The following is a 17,335-nucleotide window of genomic DNA, read 5'->3' as shown; positions in this document are numbered from 1 at the left end:
GGCATAGAACTTGGCAATTATTCTGCTGTGTTTTGGCGGGAAGTCTTTTAACCCGTGTATATCTTGAAACATCAACTGATTTTATATCATTGAGGTTGAGGCATACTTGTTCAACGGGCAATAAGTTTCCAATAAACGACTTCTATTTTTCGATAATTTTGTTTTTTTGCGATTTCAAAAATTTCATTGACGTGCGTCTCTAGTCCGTATGTTGACGCTGGAAAAACAATTGAATCAAAAAGTTGTTGAGTTGAGTTGAAAATGACTTGTTGAGTTTAATAAGCATTATTCAATAGAAACATCAATGATGACTGGGGGAAAACGTGCTTGATAAAATTACAACTAGATAATAGAAAGTGTTAATAAATTCAACGTCTCTATTCAATATATAGAGTTTTCATCGAAAGCTAAATGGTCACGTCCTTTGAGTTTTGCCTTTTGTCTGCTTAAATTGATTTTCGAAAAGTTCCGGCATTAATACATATTCAGATTGTCCAAACTTTGTTGTAGCTAGCATTGACTATGGTTCCCATGTGATAAGTCATCAGCGTGAAATATAAAATCTAGCTCCTTGCACCTCAACTCAAAACACAAATCAGCAATAAATAAACCAAATAAAATTGGTGAGAGTTTGTCTGCTTCGGCTACTCCTGTTTTCTGTTCAACCTCATTTAACAGGATTTCTCAATAAAAGATCTGCTGGAAATTGGATTTTAGCACTGATTGTATCGTGTGTATGTGGAGTCCCAGTGTTTTATCTGCAATTTAAACAGCAGGTTCCCATACACGAAGTCAAATGCTTTTTCATAGTCAATGATGCAGGCAAAATGTCTGCCTTTGCAGCTGATGTTATGCTTGACTGCTTTTTTCAAGTGCGAAACTGCGTCGATTGTTGACAGTTTACGTCTGAAACCATATTGGCTCTGTAGTAAAATTAAATTTCGCTCGACCCATGTTAGCAAGAGCTGGTAAATGATAGCCGTGAACAAATTGTACATGCAAAATAACAAGCTAATGCCTCTGTAGGAACTTCTTTCTGTTTTTTGCTAACTTTTGTTTTTTTTTAAAAAAATTATAGTATATGATAACTTCGAAATTCGGCTAGATTATGCTCCACAACGCAGAGATTAAATAAATGGAATTCGTATCATTGCATATGCTGTTAGTTTAATTTATTACAAGAGCGCGCTATTCAATCTGTTAACGCTGCTTGAACAGATTTTATCATTAAAACTTCCTCCATAATTTCTTCCAGAGTTATTGGATCGTTCAAATAATCGGTATATTTCAAGCTTGTAAACAATAATTGTGGTTTCCTAAGTTTTTCTCGTCTAAAATTATATCGCATGTTTCTTTCTCAGCTTTAAATTGACTTTGGAAATACACTTCAAAACTTGGAATTGTATTTTCGGATACTTTCTTTGAGTTCGGATTTTTGCAAGAATCTCTCCTTTACGACTCCGCTTTTGCTATTAGCAAATTTGCGCAATCTACTTGATGTATCAGGTTGCATTTTCTGCAATGTTTCCTAAAGGCTCTTCTCATTTTAAAAAATGCTTCATGTCTCCGTTTGTATCCAGATTTCAACTGCTAATGCAATGAACCTTTCAATTTCTCTGTTTGTATCCTGCTTCCAACAGCTTTCACCTGCTTATACGGCCGTACATTGAGAGAGAAAGATTGAATTGTGCCTTAAATAGACAGTATTAAAAGAACATATCTTAAAACAAAATAAGCAATGAAACAATATTAAACGCATGTGCACAGATGTTTAAAACAAAAAAACATGAATCAACCAATAACAGTGAGCACTATAGAGTTATGGCAGAAAGGCAGAAATTTTTCTCGTTGATTTCCAAGTTGAATGGCCTTGCATGTAAAATTTCCTGAAAACTGGATTGTTGGAGAGCTTACAGACGCATGGATTTGACTCGTCTTAACTCTATTGTCTTCTGGTACTACAAATCAACAGGTGTAACCCGTTGGAATAAAATAGGGCAATTGGACGTCTATCGCAAGGATTTGCATTACAAATGCCCAGAAACTTTTCTTCATTCAGTGTATTAGGAACTGTTTGTTTCTGTGGAACTTGGAAATGTTGGCCCAGCTCTTCCATTATCGTCCAATGAAACTTCTCTACTTGTTTTCGATAGCTTCTTTGGTCTACGGCAAAACATAGAAAACCACAATCATTGTTTTCCTAACTGAAAATGTACTGAACAATTGAATGTTCCAATAACACTGGAAGAAAACACCGAGGAAGCTCTAAAGTTAAACACTGGTAAAGCAGCGGGAGCAGATGAATTAACAAACACTTGGATAAAATTATGTTTTCAGCAAATGCAAAGATTAGTATTCCATTTATTTAACCTCTGCTTTGTGGAGCATAGTCTACCCCAAATTTGGAAGTTCTCATATACTATAATTTTTTTTTAAAAGACAAAGGTAGCAAAACAGAAAGAAGTTCCCAAAGAGGCATTAGCTTGTTATTTTGCATGTACAAGTTGTTCACGGCTCTCATTTTCCAGCTCTTGCTATTTTGGTTTGAGCGAAATTTAATTTTATTACCAAGCCAACATGGTTTCAGACGTAAACTGTGAACAATCAATGCAGTTTCGCACTTGAAAAAAGCAGTCAAGCATAACATCAGCTGCAAAGGCGGATATTATGCCTGCTTCATTGACTACGAAAAAACATTAAACTTCGTAAATAGGAACCTGCTGTTTACAATGATGATAAAACTGGGACTCCACATACACACGATACAATTAGTGCTAAAAAGCAATTTCCAACAGATCCCTGACGGTGAATACCTGCCAAATGAGATTGAGCAGAAAACAGAAGTAGCCCAAAGAGACAAGCTCTCATCACTTATGTTCAATTTAACTATAGCTTATTTATATTTTGAGTTGCACTGCAGGAGGCTATATTCGGCGAAGGTACTCTTCTGTCAAGCGATCATGTTCTTTTTTGTAGTCGTTTTTTAAATTTCAAACCTTACAAAAATTCTATACATTTTTGAACAATTACATTTAATGTTCGTTTTTGATAACTGTCATTATTTTGAACGAATTGACAGATGATGAATTCATTCTTATTCTTTTTCTGCTTCCTTTTCTTCCTCTTAATTTCCCCGGATTATGCAAAAACGGATACGCCGTAATTCGCCACTGGCTTAGTAACTGCTTCACGCAGTCTGTAAGTGCTCTGAAAAATGAATTTATGAAATTGGCCTTAGACCTCATTGAGTTTGTAGCCTTTGTGCAATTTGAGTTGAGTAGGTTCAGATGAGAATTGATTAACACAGTCGATGATAACAGTATTTCGTGGTGTAAAAACTTGCTTACAGGTTCTATTTGACTTCTCATTTAATTGACTTTCTCCGCGCCACCCAGGCGTCCTCCGGGTAAAAATTTTGTGAATTTCTCTTGTCTGTGTTTACCTCGAGGTAGTTTATGGCACAGTAAGCAGATAATTAGTACGTGGCATTGTGAATATTATCTATAACCCATGATCCGATCACCATATCGTCGGCATAGAAAAAATCGCCGCAACCAGTGTCCAGATCGTTTTGGCAAGGTCTGCGATGTAAATACTAAAAAGAAGAGTTCATAAGTTGTCCCCTTGTTGGACACCCAAACCAGCGTCGATTTCTCTGGATAACCATTCGCGTGTCAGTCAGGATGGCGGTGATGCAATCCAATAGAAGAATCGGTGCAAAATATTCATAGAGCTTCTGCAGCAGCCTAGATCTGTCAATGCTGTCAACGGATTTCCTGAAATCATTAAATACACAGTAATATTGTGATATGGCATCGCCCGAGGCCAAAATGAGTAAAACAAGCTGTTTGGTCGCATCAATTGTGCTCCGTCCTCTACGGAAATCATATTGACAGTCCCATAGAAATTTCTTATCTTCTTCCCACTCCTTGAGTTGGTTGAAAAGCAGCGATGTAGAAATTTTCAAGAGCGTTGGTATCAGAGCAATAAATCTATAACTATCTGGTGATTATGGTGATCCCTTGCTTTTATATAGTGGAATCAGCAGTCTGATTTTCCGGAATCTGATTTTTGGCGTGTATGAATAAGAAGTTCTACAGTTGACATAAGGTTTCAATTAGGGTATGTGCATTATGTTTATTGACGTCGTATGTGATACCATATCATGCAGGGGCGAGTTTGGAGGGAAGCTTGTGTATAACATGTAATGACTCGATCTGAGAATAGATTGTTCTAATCATCATATGCTCTGGGTCAAAACATTGCATATCATTGTGACTTCTGTAGGATCGACGTAAAGTGTTCATTCCAGTCTGGCAGGGAAATCGAGTTTAAACGATGTGAAAGAGGTTTCAATCTAATGATTTTCCAGAAATGGCGTTGGTCCGGCTAATGCAACCATTGGGTCATTTCGACGTCTCATTATAGTGAATAGGAAAAATTTGTGGTAAAGTTCAACCATTGAACAAAAGTTTAGATTTCCTTCTTTTCCGTTGAAATAGAGTAATGCTGTATGGCTTTGGTAATCCAATTACTGATATCATCGATGTCGTTTTTTTCAGCCAATGAATTTGGTAAATTGTTCAACTTCTGATAGTATAAGTGGGTCGCATTTACGGACAGGTTGATTACCCTGACTATTTTTTGGCACATTGTAAAGAAATTGTTGTACAAATTTGGCAGTATTCTCAATTTTTCAAAATTTGAGATATCGGGTATCTGTTCATTAACAAAAACAAGGTCTAGCGTACTACTACCGTAATGGGATTAGTATGTTGGTACTAGAGGGTCGTTTATCAAACGGAGATTGTATGAAAGCATCAGATCGGTCAAATTTTTGCCCCTTTGGTGCTTGCTATGCAGACGACAATTGAAATTTCTAAAAAACAGGAAACTAGAGTTAGGAGGTAGTTTCTCTATAGAGCAGGCAATTTTGTCGTTTATTACCTCTATGTCAATATATCGAAAACACGCCTATTATTTTAAATATGCCATAAACTATTGTGTACACCTGATTTTACTGAACTCCAAGGGTTTCCGATGATGTCGGGTGAAACAGTCTAGATTAATGTTTGTAAAGATTGCGATGCCCCACTTCGATAGTATTGTTGCCGTTGAATCAAAAGCATTGAATCCATGTATATGAAATTGTCGTATGTGTTTTGTTTCAGCAAAATTCAATATATCGTAGTTGATGTGCAATTGTGAGTCCGTATAGAATAGAATTTTCATAGCTCCAAGTTCGCTCCAAAACATAAGGTTTAGAAGTTTAATAGGGAAGGCGGGTGCTTTGGTGTCGAATGTCTGTGGTTGGGTTTGATGTCGGCCTTTCAGGTCCACACTGTATGACCTTCGCTCGATGAGTTTCATAGCGGTTTTGGGGATTCAATTAGCGCATCTCCTGGAGTTGTTGTCGCAGTAGGTAGTCCTGATTACGTTGATCTTTTGTCATGTCGGGGTTGATATATGTATCTTTGTACCAAGATAACACCCGGAGGTTTTTGGCTCACTTCAGGACCTTCCAGTTCCATTTTGCATCTCTAAATTTGACAATTAAGACTTTGTGTTGACTCTCGTCAGTTGTGTTCTTGAGAGTTCTCACTTCAACGTTTTCTGGTTGAGCTTTGGCGCCTATATCGCTAACAAATTCACAAAACTAGCACCTCCGGAGTTTGTGAATCGACTAAATTTGGTGGTTTTGATATAATCAGATTCGACTCACGAGCCCACTGTTTTTTTTCTTCTGTTCGTATGGTTTTGAGTAGAGCTGATGCAGACGGTTGAGCAGCTACCTTAGGGTAACCAGGTTTTTTTCAGAGTTTTTTCGAAGTATTTCAGGTTGCCTATCTCTTTTCCGAGTTTCTTGATCTCGTTGTATGCACAGAGACCACACAAAAAAGTAATTTCTTTGGCTTCTGCTCTCTCCAGGTGCTCGGCCGAATAAACACGGACGTCTCTGTACACTCCACAATTATTTTTATACTCACTCTTCTCTTTTCTTCGAAAGATTTTTTCCTGGTTATTTCGGATAAAAAGCTAGTTTCCTGGATAAAAAGCTGTAAACTAAGTTGACAATACAAGGTTGTTCAATCCGTTTTTCAGAATTGAAGAAGAAGAAGATTGAATTAGGCATCAGATCACATTAACAAATTGTCCGATTTATTTACAGATTTAGAAAATAAGCATTAAATTTAATTGTTTAAGTGTTTATAGAACATTTGTAAAGGTGTCAAGTTTAAAGTGACTACAATAAAGAATATGGTCGGTTGATAAAAGAGTTATTTCGCAGAATCTGCACACACATAGGTTTTTCTCCCATTGGTAACAACCTTCCATACAACAAAAAATATTGTGCAGTCCATTGGCATAGAACTTGGCAGTTACTCTCCTGTGTTTTGGCGTGCAGTCTTTTAATCCATGCATATCATGAAACATCAATTTGTTTAAAAGCGTTGTGGTTGAGGTGTATTTGCTTACTCCGCACTAATTTTTCCAAAAAATGGCCTCCATTTTCCGGTAATGTTGTTTTATTTCGATTTCAAAAAGATCATCGACGTACGTCTCTAATCCGCAAGTTGAGGCTAGAAAAACAATTGAATTGAAGAGTTGTTGTGTTGATTTGAAGTTGACCTTCTGTAGATTTAGTTTTTCGTTTATTGAAGCTACTGACTGATAAGCTTTGTTCATTAGATGCTTTAGATGATGACTGGGAGATAACGTGCTTGAAAAAATTACACCTAGATAACAAATGGTGTTAGTAAATTCAACTTCTTTTTTTTCGTTATGTAGATTTTTTCATCGACAGCTAAACGGCCACCTCTTCTAAATTATATGCATTTTGTCTTGTTTACATTAGTTTTCAAATATTTCCTGCTACAACAGGTGTTCAGATAAATCAAACTTTGTTGTAGTTGGCGTTGGCTATGGCTCCCAAGTACTAAGTCATCAGCGTAAAATATAACATCTAAATTCTTGCATTTCATCTCAAAAGAAAAATCACTTATGAATAAATTAAATAAGAGTGGTGAGAGTTTGTCTCCTTGTGCTACTCCTGATTTCTGTTCAATCTCATTTGACAAGAATTCTCCATCAAGGATCTGCTGGAAGATGCATCTTAGCACTGACTGTATTGTGTGTAGCATGTTCCATGGAGCCCCATTTTTGTCAGTTTTGTAGGCAGCAGGTTCCTATTTACGAAATCGAAAGCTTTTTCGTAGTTAATGAAGCAGGCATAGCGTTTCCCATTGCAGCTGATGTTATGCTTGATTGATTTTTTCAAGTGCGAAACTGCGTCGATTGTGGACAGTTTGGGTCTGAAACCAAATTGACTCAATGGTAAAATTTTATTTCGCTCGACCCATATTCGCAAACGCTGGTAAATGATACCCGTAAACAACTTGTACATGCAAGATAACAGACTAATGCCTCTGTAAGAACTTGGTTCTGTTTTGCTCCCTTTGCCTTTGTACAGTGGTTTAATATATAATAACTTCCAAATTCGGTGTACATTATTCTCCACAAAGCAGAGATTAAGTATATGGAATACGTAACTTTGCACTGACTGAAAACCTTATTTAATACTGGATCTTTTCCGTTTGTGCCCCCCCAGCTTAGTGGGCGCATATTATTTGCACCCGCCAAGACGCACGTGTAATATTTTTACATAGTAATTTACTATGTAATGGCACGTGTTCTGTAACTGGGGGGTGCATAACGTACTGGGGGGGCACAAACGGAAAAGATCCTTAATACTAGTGTTGGTTATTCCATCTGGTCCCGCTGCTTTACCAGCTTTTAACTCTGAAGCTTCCTCGGTAATTTCTTCCAGTGTTTTTGGATCTTTCAAATGTCCGGTACATTTCTAGTTTGAAAAAGTAATCGTGGTTTCCTAAGGTTTGCTCGTCTAAAAGCGCATCTGATATTTTGTCTGCAGCTTTAAATAGACCTCCGAAATATGATTCCCAAGTTGGAATTGTAATTCCGGATACTTTTGCTAAAACTTTCTGATTCCGCTTTTCTGATTATGAAACTTTCGCGATCTATTTCATGCATCATTTTGTGTTTTCTGCAAAGGTTTTTAAAGGCTCTTTTCTTTTTAAAATAATCAGAATCTGCTTCTTCTCTGTCTATATCCAGCTTTCAAGTGCTTGTGCAGTAGGTACAGTTCTCTTCTGAAACATTTCAGTGATTTTCTTTCAGGCCGAACGGTTGCTGATTCATGAATGGCCTTGGCAAATTCGTCATACGATGTGTCCGATGCGTTGCTATCGTGCGGATTTTGAACGCTTTTCATTCGTTCGTTCAATTGTTCAACATCGAGTTTACGCAATTGCTTCTTTATGCTTTCCGCTATATCATGTCTGCGTTTTAGATCAAATTGTTGATCTTTATCTCGTTAAAGTGTTCTAAGAGTTCCTTGCTTACGAAAAATAAATCGATAAAACTTTTACGGCACTGAAATTGTTTATTCAGCTAACACTTTTACCGCACGTTAACACTTTTACCGCATTGAAATTGTTTACTCACGATGCTCTGTGTTCAACGTTTTTTAGAATTGGACAGATTTTAGTGATGATTGTTGTTTTTCGAATTTTCGAATTGTAGCTGGTTTTGAATTTTGACCTCAAAATTTTCTTTTTTCTTTCACTCCGTAATATTTTTTAGTAGGTTAGTATTTCGGTAATGTTTCATATCGAAATTTCGCTCAAAAGTACTGTGAATGGTTGTGACATCAAAAAGGAGGTTCCGATTTTCACACCGCAATCTATCTCCTCAAAGTTTTTCGATTGGATAGCTCCAAATATGGCGATTAGATTTCTGATCCCTAGGAGAGTTACTTTCGATCTCGTTTGCCATCCCTCCTTTATTAAACTTATTAAACTGTACTGATAATTTTGGAATTATTGTTACCTTCCGATACTGTTTACCATCCATCCTTCAATTAAACTAATGAACTTTTACTGATATTTGGAATTTTTGTTATTAGGAATTTGGTAAATTGCTCGGAAGCGTTAAGAAAGCCCTGTTTGAAATTTTATTTCATTTTTCTTTGATGGATTTTTGAAATATGAGTACAATTGAGTCAAGCGATATTCAAGGAGAGCTGGCTGAAATTGATGCTGCAATAAATGGGTTACTGGCTGGTCTTAATGGGTTACAAACGGCCCTAATTTACCTCAACAAAATCAGACAAGATGTAGCAGCGCGTCGTCATTCACTCTCAGCTTCGAGTGTTATCGAACAACTAGCTCCTGACATGTCATCATCCGCTTTTTTTCTGAATAAATTGAGACAGGATTTTGTTAAGCGTCAACTAGCAGAATCTTCGTCAAATGATGTAAAACAGCCATCAAGTGACATCCTAATGGCAGCCACGAAACCGGCGCCTCTTGCTGTGATAGAGGTAACAAAAGGTCCAGGAAAAGGCATTAATCTAATGACTGTTAAAGGTTCTACAGCTCAAATTCTTGGAAGAAACGCCGCTAGAACGCTCTGGACAAATGAAGAGCTGAAAAATCATATGTTATCGCCAAAATCAAGGCGAAAGCTCAAAGAAGTCAGAACAGATTTCTCGCCAACTCGAAAAGAAACCTTTAAAGATCTCTTTCGGAAGAAATACGGGTGTAACTGGTTGCATTTCTACAAGCTAGCAAAGGCGAGTTTGAATAATCGAGGAAACGAGATAAAATCACAAGAAAGGAGATTTAGTTGCATCAGAACGGTACCGAGTATTGAGGATCCTATGCCTGTTTAACTTCTTTATGCTCCGTTTATTTTGACTCCAATATAAAGCCTACAAAACCGGAAGGCAGTAGAACTAAACACTTCAGATGTCTATTTTTGTTACTAAAAATGTCAATTTGATCTATGCAAGAGTCTTATTGGCTAAAAATTTGTACGATTGGTATCTTTTCCCCCCAATTGCCTTCAAGGATGATGTGTGTAAATGTCTTATTCGAGCATTATTACTCTCTTAAATCATTGTCTGTTTTGATTGTTTATTGATCATTTTTAGTCAAACGCTGGATTTTTCGGCTTAATGCTTTTCTTAATATATTTGTTCTTTGAGATTATTACATGGCATAGCTGGCTTAATTAAATTCTTACTATTGGAAATATTAAGTGGAGATATGAAAAATGTTTTGAAGCTGCATCGCATAAAACTCGTTTTTGAGCACCCACACTAGGTCAAAAAGCTGCGATTCTCTTGATTTTCAATTTCAAGCGAAGTTGGTAGCAATTGCAGGATATTTTCTGTCCCCCCTAGCTGTTTTTTAACGCCCCCAGTATGTTATATAGTTACTAACATATGTTATGGTGTTAGGAAAATTGGCCGACAGGGCGTTTAGCCGACAAGGAAAAAATGAGAAATTTAGGCGACAGTTTTACCATAATTGGTCATAATTTTTTTTCAATTGGTCATAAAAGTCTCATTGGTCCATAAATCAGTAGTTCGGTTGTGATAGATTCATATCAAATCCCACGGGCAGCTGAGGCATGGCCATGGCCCGCGAGGCATGGCCAGATGCGGTAAAATACGGTCCGACCACGGATAGACCTTCGTTAATTACACTAGTTGATGAAAAAATTGCGTTATATGTGTCCGCTTACGAAATAGTGTTTTAAATTGGCCAATCGCAGCTTCAGAATAAGTTTTGTTGTTCATTTTACTTAAATTGTCGGCTAAATTTCTCATTTTTTGGTTGTCGGCTAAACGCCCTGTCGGCCAATACGGCGGCCACCATATTTTATATAGCACTTTACTATGTATAAAAGTAGCACTTGCACTTGGGGGGGGGGGGGGGGGGGGGGAGGGGCGCAAAAGTTAGAAGCCCTCTCAGCTGTGTGTGTGTGGGGGGCAAAACAAAATAGATCCCAATTGTATCACTCTTGTCTTTTTGCATTCGATTTTCCGTGCTACTACCAACCAAAAGTAAGAATTCAATTTGGAGAATCGGATCTTGTCGGTTTGTGCCCCTCAGTACTTTATGCACCCCCTCCCCCAATGACAGCACGTGCCCTTACATAATTCCACAAATTGAAGATGAAAATATCAGCGATGTTTTCATCACTACACAATCTCACGTGCTGACAATCGAGGCATACTCTTTAAAGGTCGCATTTTTAGTCAATGTATATGAAGTGGATACTGGATACCTTTATAATTGCTCTTGAACGAAGTTCATAGCAATTATTGTAAACGTGTTGGTTTATAATTATAAACGAATAGCAATTATTGTAACTTTTTTATGCACATTTTTTGCTTGACAGTTTTGCGATTTTCTTCGAGAACATTCTTTGACTTCTCAAGTGACTTTTCACGCTTTCGTTCTTCATTTTTGAGTGATCTTACTCCGAAGTGTAAAGCTTGTTGCTAATATAAAGTCGGTTGCAGCATTGCAACAAAAGGGGCCTGATAGGCGAGTGGACAGTGCATCTGGTTATGGATCGCGAATTCAGTGGTTCGAATCCCGGCGGGGTTAAATGTTTCCCGTCCACCTGTCGTTCGAGAGCAATTCTTCCGACATCAGTCGGTTTATGTTCAAAATTATTGCGCTTTTCGGCGTTTGTTTTGATTTTGCTGTCCGCTGGTACTTAATGATTTTCGTAATTTTCTGTTGTCATTTTCTGGCAACAATTAGCTGGATAGCTAATTATCAATTATTTTGATACCATTTGTCTTTAAATAATTTCAAAGCTGAGCCAATAATTTCATCCTTTCGTTTCTTTGCCAGTAATTGTTTTTTAAAGGTTAATGCTTTCTAAGGACCATTTTCGATTTTTTTTGTTGAGTTTTTGGTTTCAATAACGTTGAAACCACTGCATCCAAAGCTGTTTGTTGGTACGAACTTCAACATCTGCTCGAATTTCACAACATCTGCACGTCATTGCTTTGACTTTTCGTTTTCGGTTGTCCTCTCCTTCGTCTGCTTAGACATTTGCCCGATGAAATTGTGTTCATTCATAATTTTGAGCAGCTGGACTCAATTACTGACACAGCAAGAGTCATTTTGTTCTAGAACATTCTGTGCTCTGGAACGATTTTCTCAAATGTGACTTTCGTTGTTTTTTGCGCGATATCTGGGTTGTTTTTTTGCACTCATGAAGTTGAAACTAGGCTTCATCAATCCCCTCCCCCCTCATTAAAGTTGCGCTACCTGACGTTCGAGAGCAATTCATCGACGCTAGGCGGTTTATGTTTTCAATCTTTATCACATTTCGATTCTATAAGATCAAATGCTTAGTTGTGTAGTGGCCCTACAAACAATATAGAATCCCTTTCAAGTAACTTAGATTCTAAAGTATCCTCCGAATTCTAGTGACAAATTCGAAATGGAAGAACTCGTTGAATTCAGAAGTTATAGGCAAAGTTCAGCTCAAAGAAGGATTAATACAATTAAACTTTTATAAAAGTGAAATGTAGGGAAGGCAGCTTGAGAAATTGCGTTAAAAGTTATTATGAACCGTGATACTCGAATTTAACCGCTTTAGCCCCCGGTTTTATCTTTATTTGCGTTCACCGAGATAACTTGGTCCCAGAGTCCTTGCTGTGTTTTTCCCAATTGGTCCCAACGATAGCGTTGAAAATCATATTTATTCTCTGGCATAATCTCGGTTCTAATGTTGGAACCATAAATTCTTATGACAACTGGTTAAAGATATTGTCTATAAGCCATAAATCAGCGTGTTTAGCTGTCATTTTTCAAGTTTTTTTTGAAGGCATTTAAAATGTAACTTTCGAAAGCTTCCGCATTAAAAACTTCGTGAGCATGTTTGTAGGGTCACTACACTGCCTTCCCCTATGGAAGCATAATGCTCCACTCATTAATTTAAAAAGTCGACAGCGAACTACCATCCATGAGTTTCGTATATATTACGTGCACCGTCATCCATAAGCACGCGTCTTATTTGATTTAATAACTGGAATCTCTGTTTGGCCTCTTTTATCAGGGTGTATCAATAGACAGATGTTTGAATCGCCGTTGGATTTCCTCAATCGTTGCAGTGGGCGAAATCCCAAGCAGATCGTATATTAACAATGCTCCTGTACTGGGTAACTTCTTTTCAATCTCCTGTAGTCGTCGTCTAGTGAGCTCTTTGCCGTTTATCTCCGCCTCTAATTTTGACTCTTAATTTTCCTACCCTTGAAGCCGTTTTTGAAGCTTTTTTCCGAGCTGCCTCCAGCTCACCCTCGTATTCAACGAGTTTTTTAAGAGCTGATTTTAGCTCGCCAGACGAAGCGTCTGATTCATTTCTTGCTGACTCTTAGTCGCGCCGCATTTGCTGGAGTTGACATTTCAACTCAACTAAACTATTATTAGCTTCGATTCTAGCACGAAAATGCTCCCGTTGCTGTTCGGCAAGGATTAGTTGTTGCTTTAACTCAACAACTTGTCTTTGTAGCATACTGTTTTCCTGTTGTACACTTTGAAGTTGCTCCTGTAATTGCAAGGAAGCAACTCCAGGCTTTTCGCTGTTTTCTAACCCGACTTTCATCCGACTCCATTGCTGCGTAGTAATAGGCGGTCTCTAGGTTAGTGTTGTTGAGTATAGTTCATCCAAGGCCACGACCGTTGTAAAACGGGTTTCGACCCCGCAGATTCTATAGACTCCCCGTCGGACAACTCCTTTTATTCGTACAATTGCGGCAGATAATATACATAATCTCCCATTTCTGGTTCCATTTCGCTTTCTAAACAAAACCAATATTAGATATGTTTGAAAATGAACATCATTCCAGACATTCTATTGACGTTGAAAAGTTTTTCAGAACGGTTATATAAATAATTTCGATTAACGGGTTAATCGACTGTATTGCCACTCTTGGTTGAGATCCTTCCAAAAATAACGTAGTTGATAAAATTATTCTTAAACACATTTACTAGAGTTTTGCAGTCAAAACTGTCATTAGCGTTTAAGTCAATTCGCTTACTAAATGCTAAACTTCCAAAAATGTTTCTTTCGATGGGTTTAATCCAAGGAACTTCATGCCAATTCAAGTCACTGGTGTATGTGTTGAAGTCTAATAGTTGTTCATGTGTATACTCCATTGGTCCCAGGAAAACTTCTCTCCCTGTTATCGCTCTTCGACTGTGTATACATTTGAGCTAGTCGACTTTCTTCGAGCTGCTTCTCTGGAAATAAACCATCGAAAATTTCCTTAAAAATAGAAACTTCACGCTTGGGTTCCTCAAGATAAGACAACACTTGTGCTTTTCCTACTATCGTAAGGTTTGACCAAACGCTATCCAAGAACCATTACCTAGTTGGAATATATTAGGGCAATGGGTTGCAATTTATAAGCGTAAAATTTCTATAGAAAACCTTGGATATTGGGTTCGTATAGCGCACGTAGCTCTTGTCATTTCGTCTTACAATTATTGGCACTTCCTCGGTACAGTAATTTGGAGCAGTTAATTCTACTATTATTTTTGCACAATGATGAACGCACAATGATGAACTGCTGACTGCATGCGGTCCTATGACTCCCTCTTTACCAATGAAAAGAGAATTCACCGGTCCCCATTAAAGCCAATACGTTTTGTCTATAAATTTTGTTCATTCTACATCTCAGATTTTACATTTCGTCAACAATTGAATGTAGACTTATCTTTTTGAGTTTACCAAGATAACTTGGTCCCAGAGTCCTTGCTCTGTTTGTTTTTCCCGAACGCAGTGTTTAGTCCCAACGATAGCTTTGAACATCATATTTATTCTCTGACATAATCTCGGTTCTAATGTTTGAACCATAAATTCTTATGACAATTGGTTAAAGATACTATCTCATAAATAATAAGCCATAAATCAGCGTGTTTAGCTGTCACTTTCAAGTGTTTTTTTTTGTTTGAAGCCATTTAAAATGTAATTTTCGAAAGCTTACGCATTAAAAAATTCGTAAGCATGTTTGTAATTAAACGAGAAGTTTTCGTCAATTTTGCTATTTTTTTCCGGTTTGTCAGCTATTTCAATCATTTTCTGCTCCAATTTGCCATCGCTATCAAAATCGTTGTTATCATGACTTTTTTGCCCTGTTCGGCAACCGCTAATTTCATTTCTTCGAGAGATATCGAACTTTTTACACCAGAAAGCTGAGCTTTCTTCCTGTTACTATCGCAAGGAACATTTTTATAGTTTCTGGAACTTTGAATTAGCTCAACTTTGGTTACTGCGAGAGGGCCGCTAATTTAGTGCCACGAAGTTAGGGCCGCAAAACTTAGCATTCCACTTTTGCACGTGCCTCCAAGTTTTAGAGACCAAAAAATTCGTACCCTGGGTTCTCTAATTTAAAATATCTATCAATCCCTCTGCGGGGCAGACCACACGCCCTTCCTCACTAAACTGTAACTAGCTACTGATTGAGGTAACCGCTCGTCTGTTGTTTGCGAGCAATTCGCTCGACGTTACTGGTATAATTGGTTAGCTCCATTTTATCTTCAGAGATGAAAACTAATCTTTGTTCTAATTATATTTCTCTCAGTGAAAGGTGAACAAAAACGCAGATGAGAGTTATAGGAACATTATGAGAGTTATAGGAACAGTACTGAGGCAACCCATCCTGTTAAATTTTGATTGGTAAGAGATTTAAAATGGCTGTTGTTGACACTCACTTGTTGCGGTTTCGTTAATTTGCTCTCAAATTTGATGCTTTTAATATTTTGACGCTTAATTTCTACTTTACGGGACGTTTTGTTGTGAACGCGATTTGAGTGAGGTTCAATTAGTTTTCCCACATGTAAAAATCAAAAATGAACCTGTTTAGGCAGCTCTGTACCTCAATTTTTTTCGTCGCGGTCAGTTTTATAGCAATTCAATTTATTCACATGACTGAACAGCTTATTTTTCTGTTTGGCAAATTAAGCTTGTTTTGAGAAGTGATATCTATTTATTAGGTTTATCGCGCCATCAATATAACAACCAGGCCTCTTAACCTATGCTCCACTTGTAATGTCTGGAGTGTTCAATACGCATTTAATAAAAAGTTCAACTGGCTCTTGGTGTAATTAAAATTCAATCATGCTAAATATAGTTTCGTTCGAGTGTAGCTATTTATATCATTATTGTGTCAGTCAAAATGACGAAAATTCTATAAATAGTCTTAGCATAAATAAGCAACCGATGTTTTCATTAAATTAACCATTTTAAAATTTACTGTTAGTGTTGTGTGGTGCTACGAAATAAGTGCAAAGAGTTGACGATTTCAGATAGGTGTGATATTTATCAAGCAACAAAATGGTGAATTTTACAGTAGATCAGATCCGTGAAATCATGGACAAAAAATGGAACATTCGTAACATGTCTGTTATTGCCCATGTTGATCACGGAAAATCCACCCTGACAGATTCTCTCGTCTCAAAAGCCGGTATCATTGCCGGGGCCAAAGCAGGAGAAACCCGATTCACAGATACACGAAAGGACGAGCAGGAAAGATGCATCACTATTAAGTCAACAGGAATTTCCCTGTACTATGAAGTGAAAGAGGAAGACATGGGCTTCATCAAGCAGAAGACCGAAGGCAATGGATTTCTGATCAACTTGATTGACTCACCGGGCCACGTTGATTTCTCATCTGAGGTTACGGCCGCTCTACGTGTCACTGACGGAGCCTTGGTTGTCGTAGACTGCGTGAGCGGTTAGAGTCTTTCGCTTGTTTGATTAATACTGCTATCTTAAGCTAATACTAGTCTTTTCACAACTCGAATCATTGTGCAGAAATTTTTAACAGTCATCGTTCCATCTCCGGCTAGGTTTTTGAATTTTAATAGCTGTTATAGCGAGCGATTATTTTCTTTCGTTTGGTTTATTTAGGGCTGGAAGAAGGTTGGTTTTCTTGACAAATTTTTTAAACCCGAAGCACTATTTTTTCAGGCGGTATTTTGCCCTGGAAGCGAAAGTGAGTAAACTTGCCGTATCAACTAATTTCTGCTGAGCAAAAAATTTTTTTCTTCGAGCTCTATGTTGAGCGAACGACTTGACTTTGAAAAGTAATTTTTTAGAGAACAGCCCATTAATATAAAACAGCCGTTCTTTGTCCATTTGGCTTAGTTTTTTCCCCTTGTATGTTTTCTATGTTTTTGATCGACGCTGCATAAATATGTGACCATCAGGAGCTGATAATCAGTGGTTTTGAGAGCCTATTAATAATTTTCAATTTCAAAATCAGCTCATATTTCAACTTAAATTGATTTTGGCCTGTTTAATTGCTCTCAAACGAAGTTTGTAGCAGTTATATTAGTCCTGTCGGTCTTTTTATGCGATTTTTCGCTTGACCGATTTTTCGTCTGACGCTTTTGACTTTTCGTCCTAAAAAACGGGATAAACAGGTAGCGCCCAGCGG

General features: G+C 37.6%; 1 protein-coding gene across 1 annotated transcript in view; it reads left to right on the top strand.

Moving 5' to 3' along the window:
- The window catches only part of LOC142342786 (eukaryotic translation elongation factor 2-like), a 425,342-nt gene that overhangs the window by 397,270 nt on the left and 10,737 nt on the right, over positions 1 to 17,335 (top strand). Inside the window, exon 2 of the mRNA XM_075394355.1 lies at positions 16,203 to 16,630. Within this exon, the coding sequence (XP_075250470.1) occupies positions 16,231 to 16,630 (400 nt within the window). The 5' untranslated portion in view covers positions 16,203 to 16,230. The remainder of the gene's footprint in view (positions 1 to 16,202; positions 16,631 to 17,335) is intronic.

The sequence above is a fragment of the Convolutriloba macropyga genome, chromosome 7, assembly GCF_964194025.1.
Source record: "Convolutriloba macropyga chromosome 7, txConMacr16.3, whole genome shotgun sequence".
NCBI classification, from domain to species: domain Eukaryota; kingdom Metazoa; phylum Xenacoelomorpha; order Acoela; family Convolutidae; genus Convolutriloba; species Convolutriloba macropyga.
This window is presented reverse-complemented; position numbering and strand designations above follow the sequence as displayed.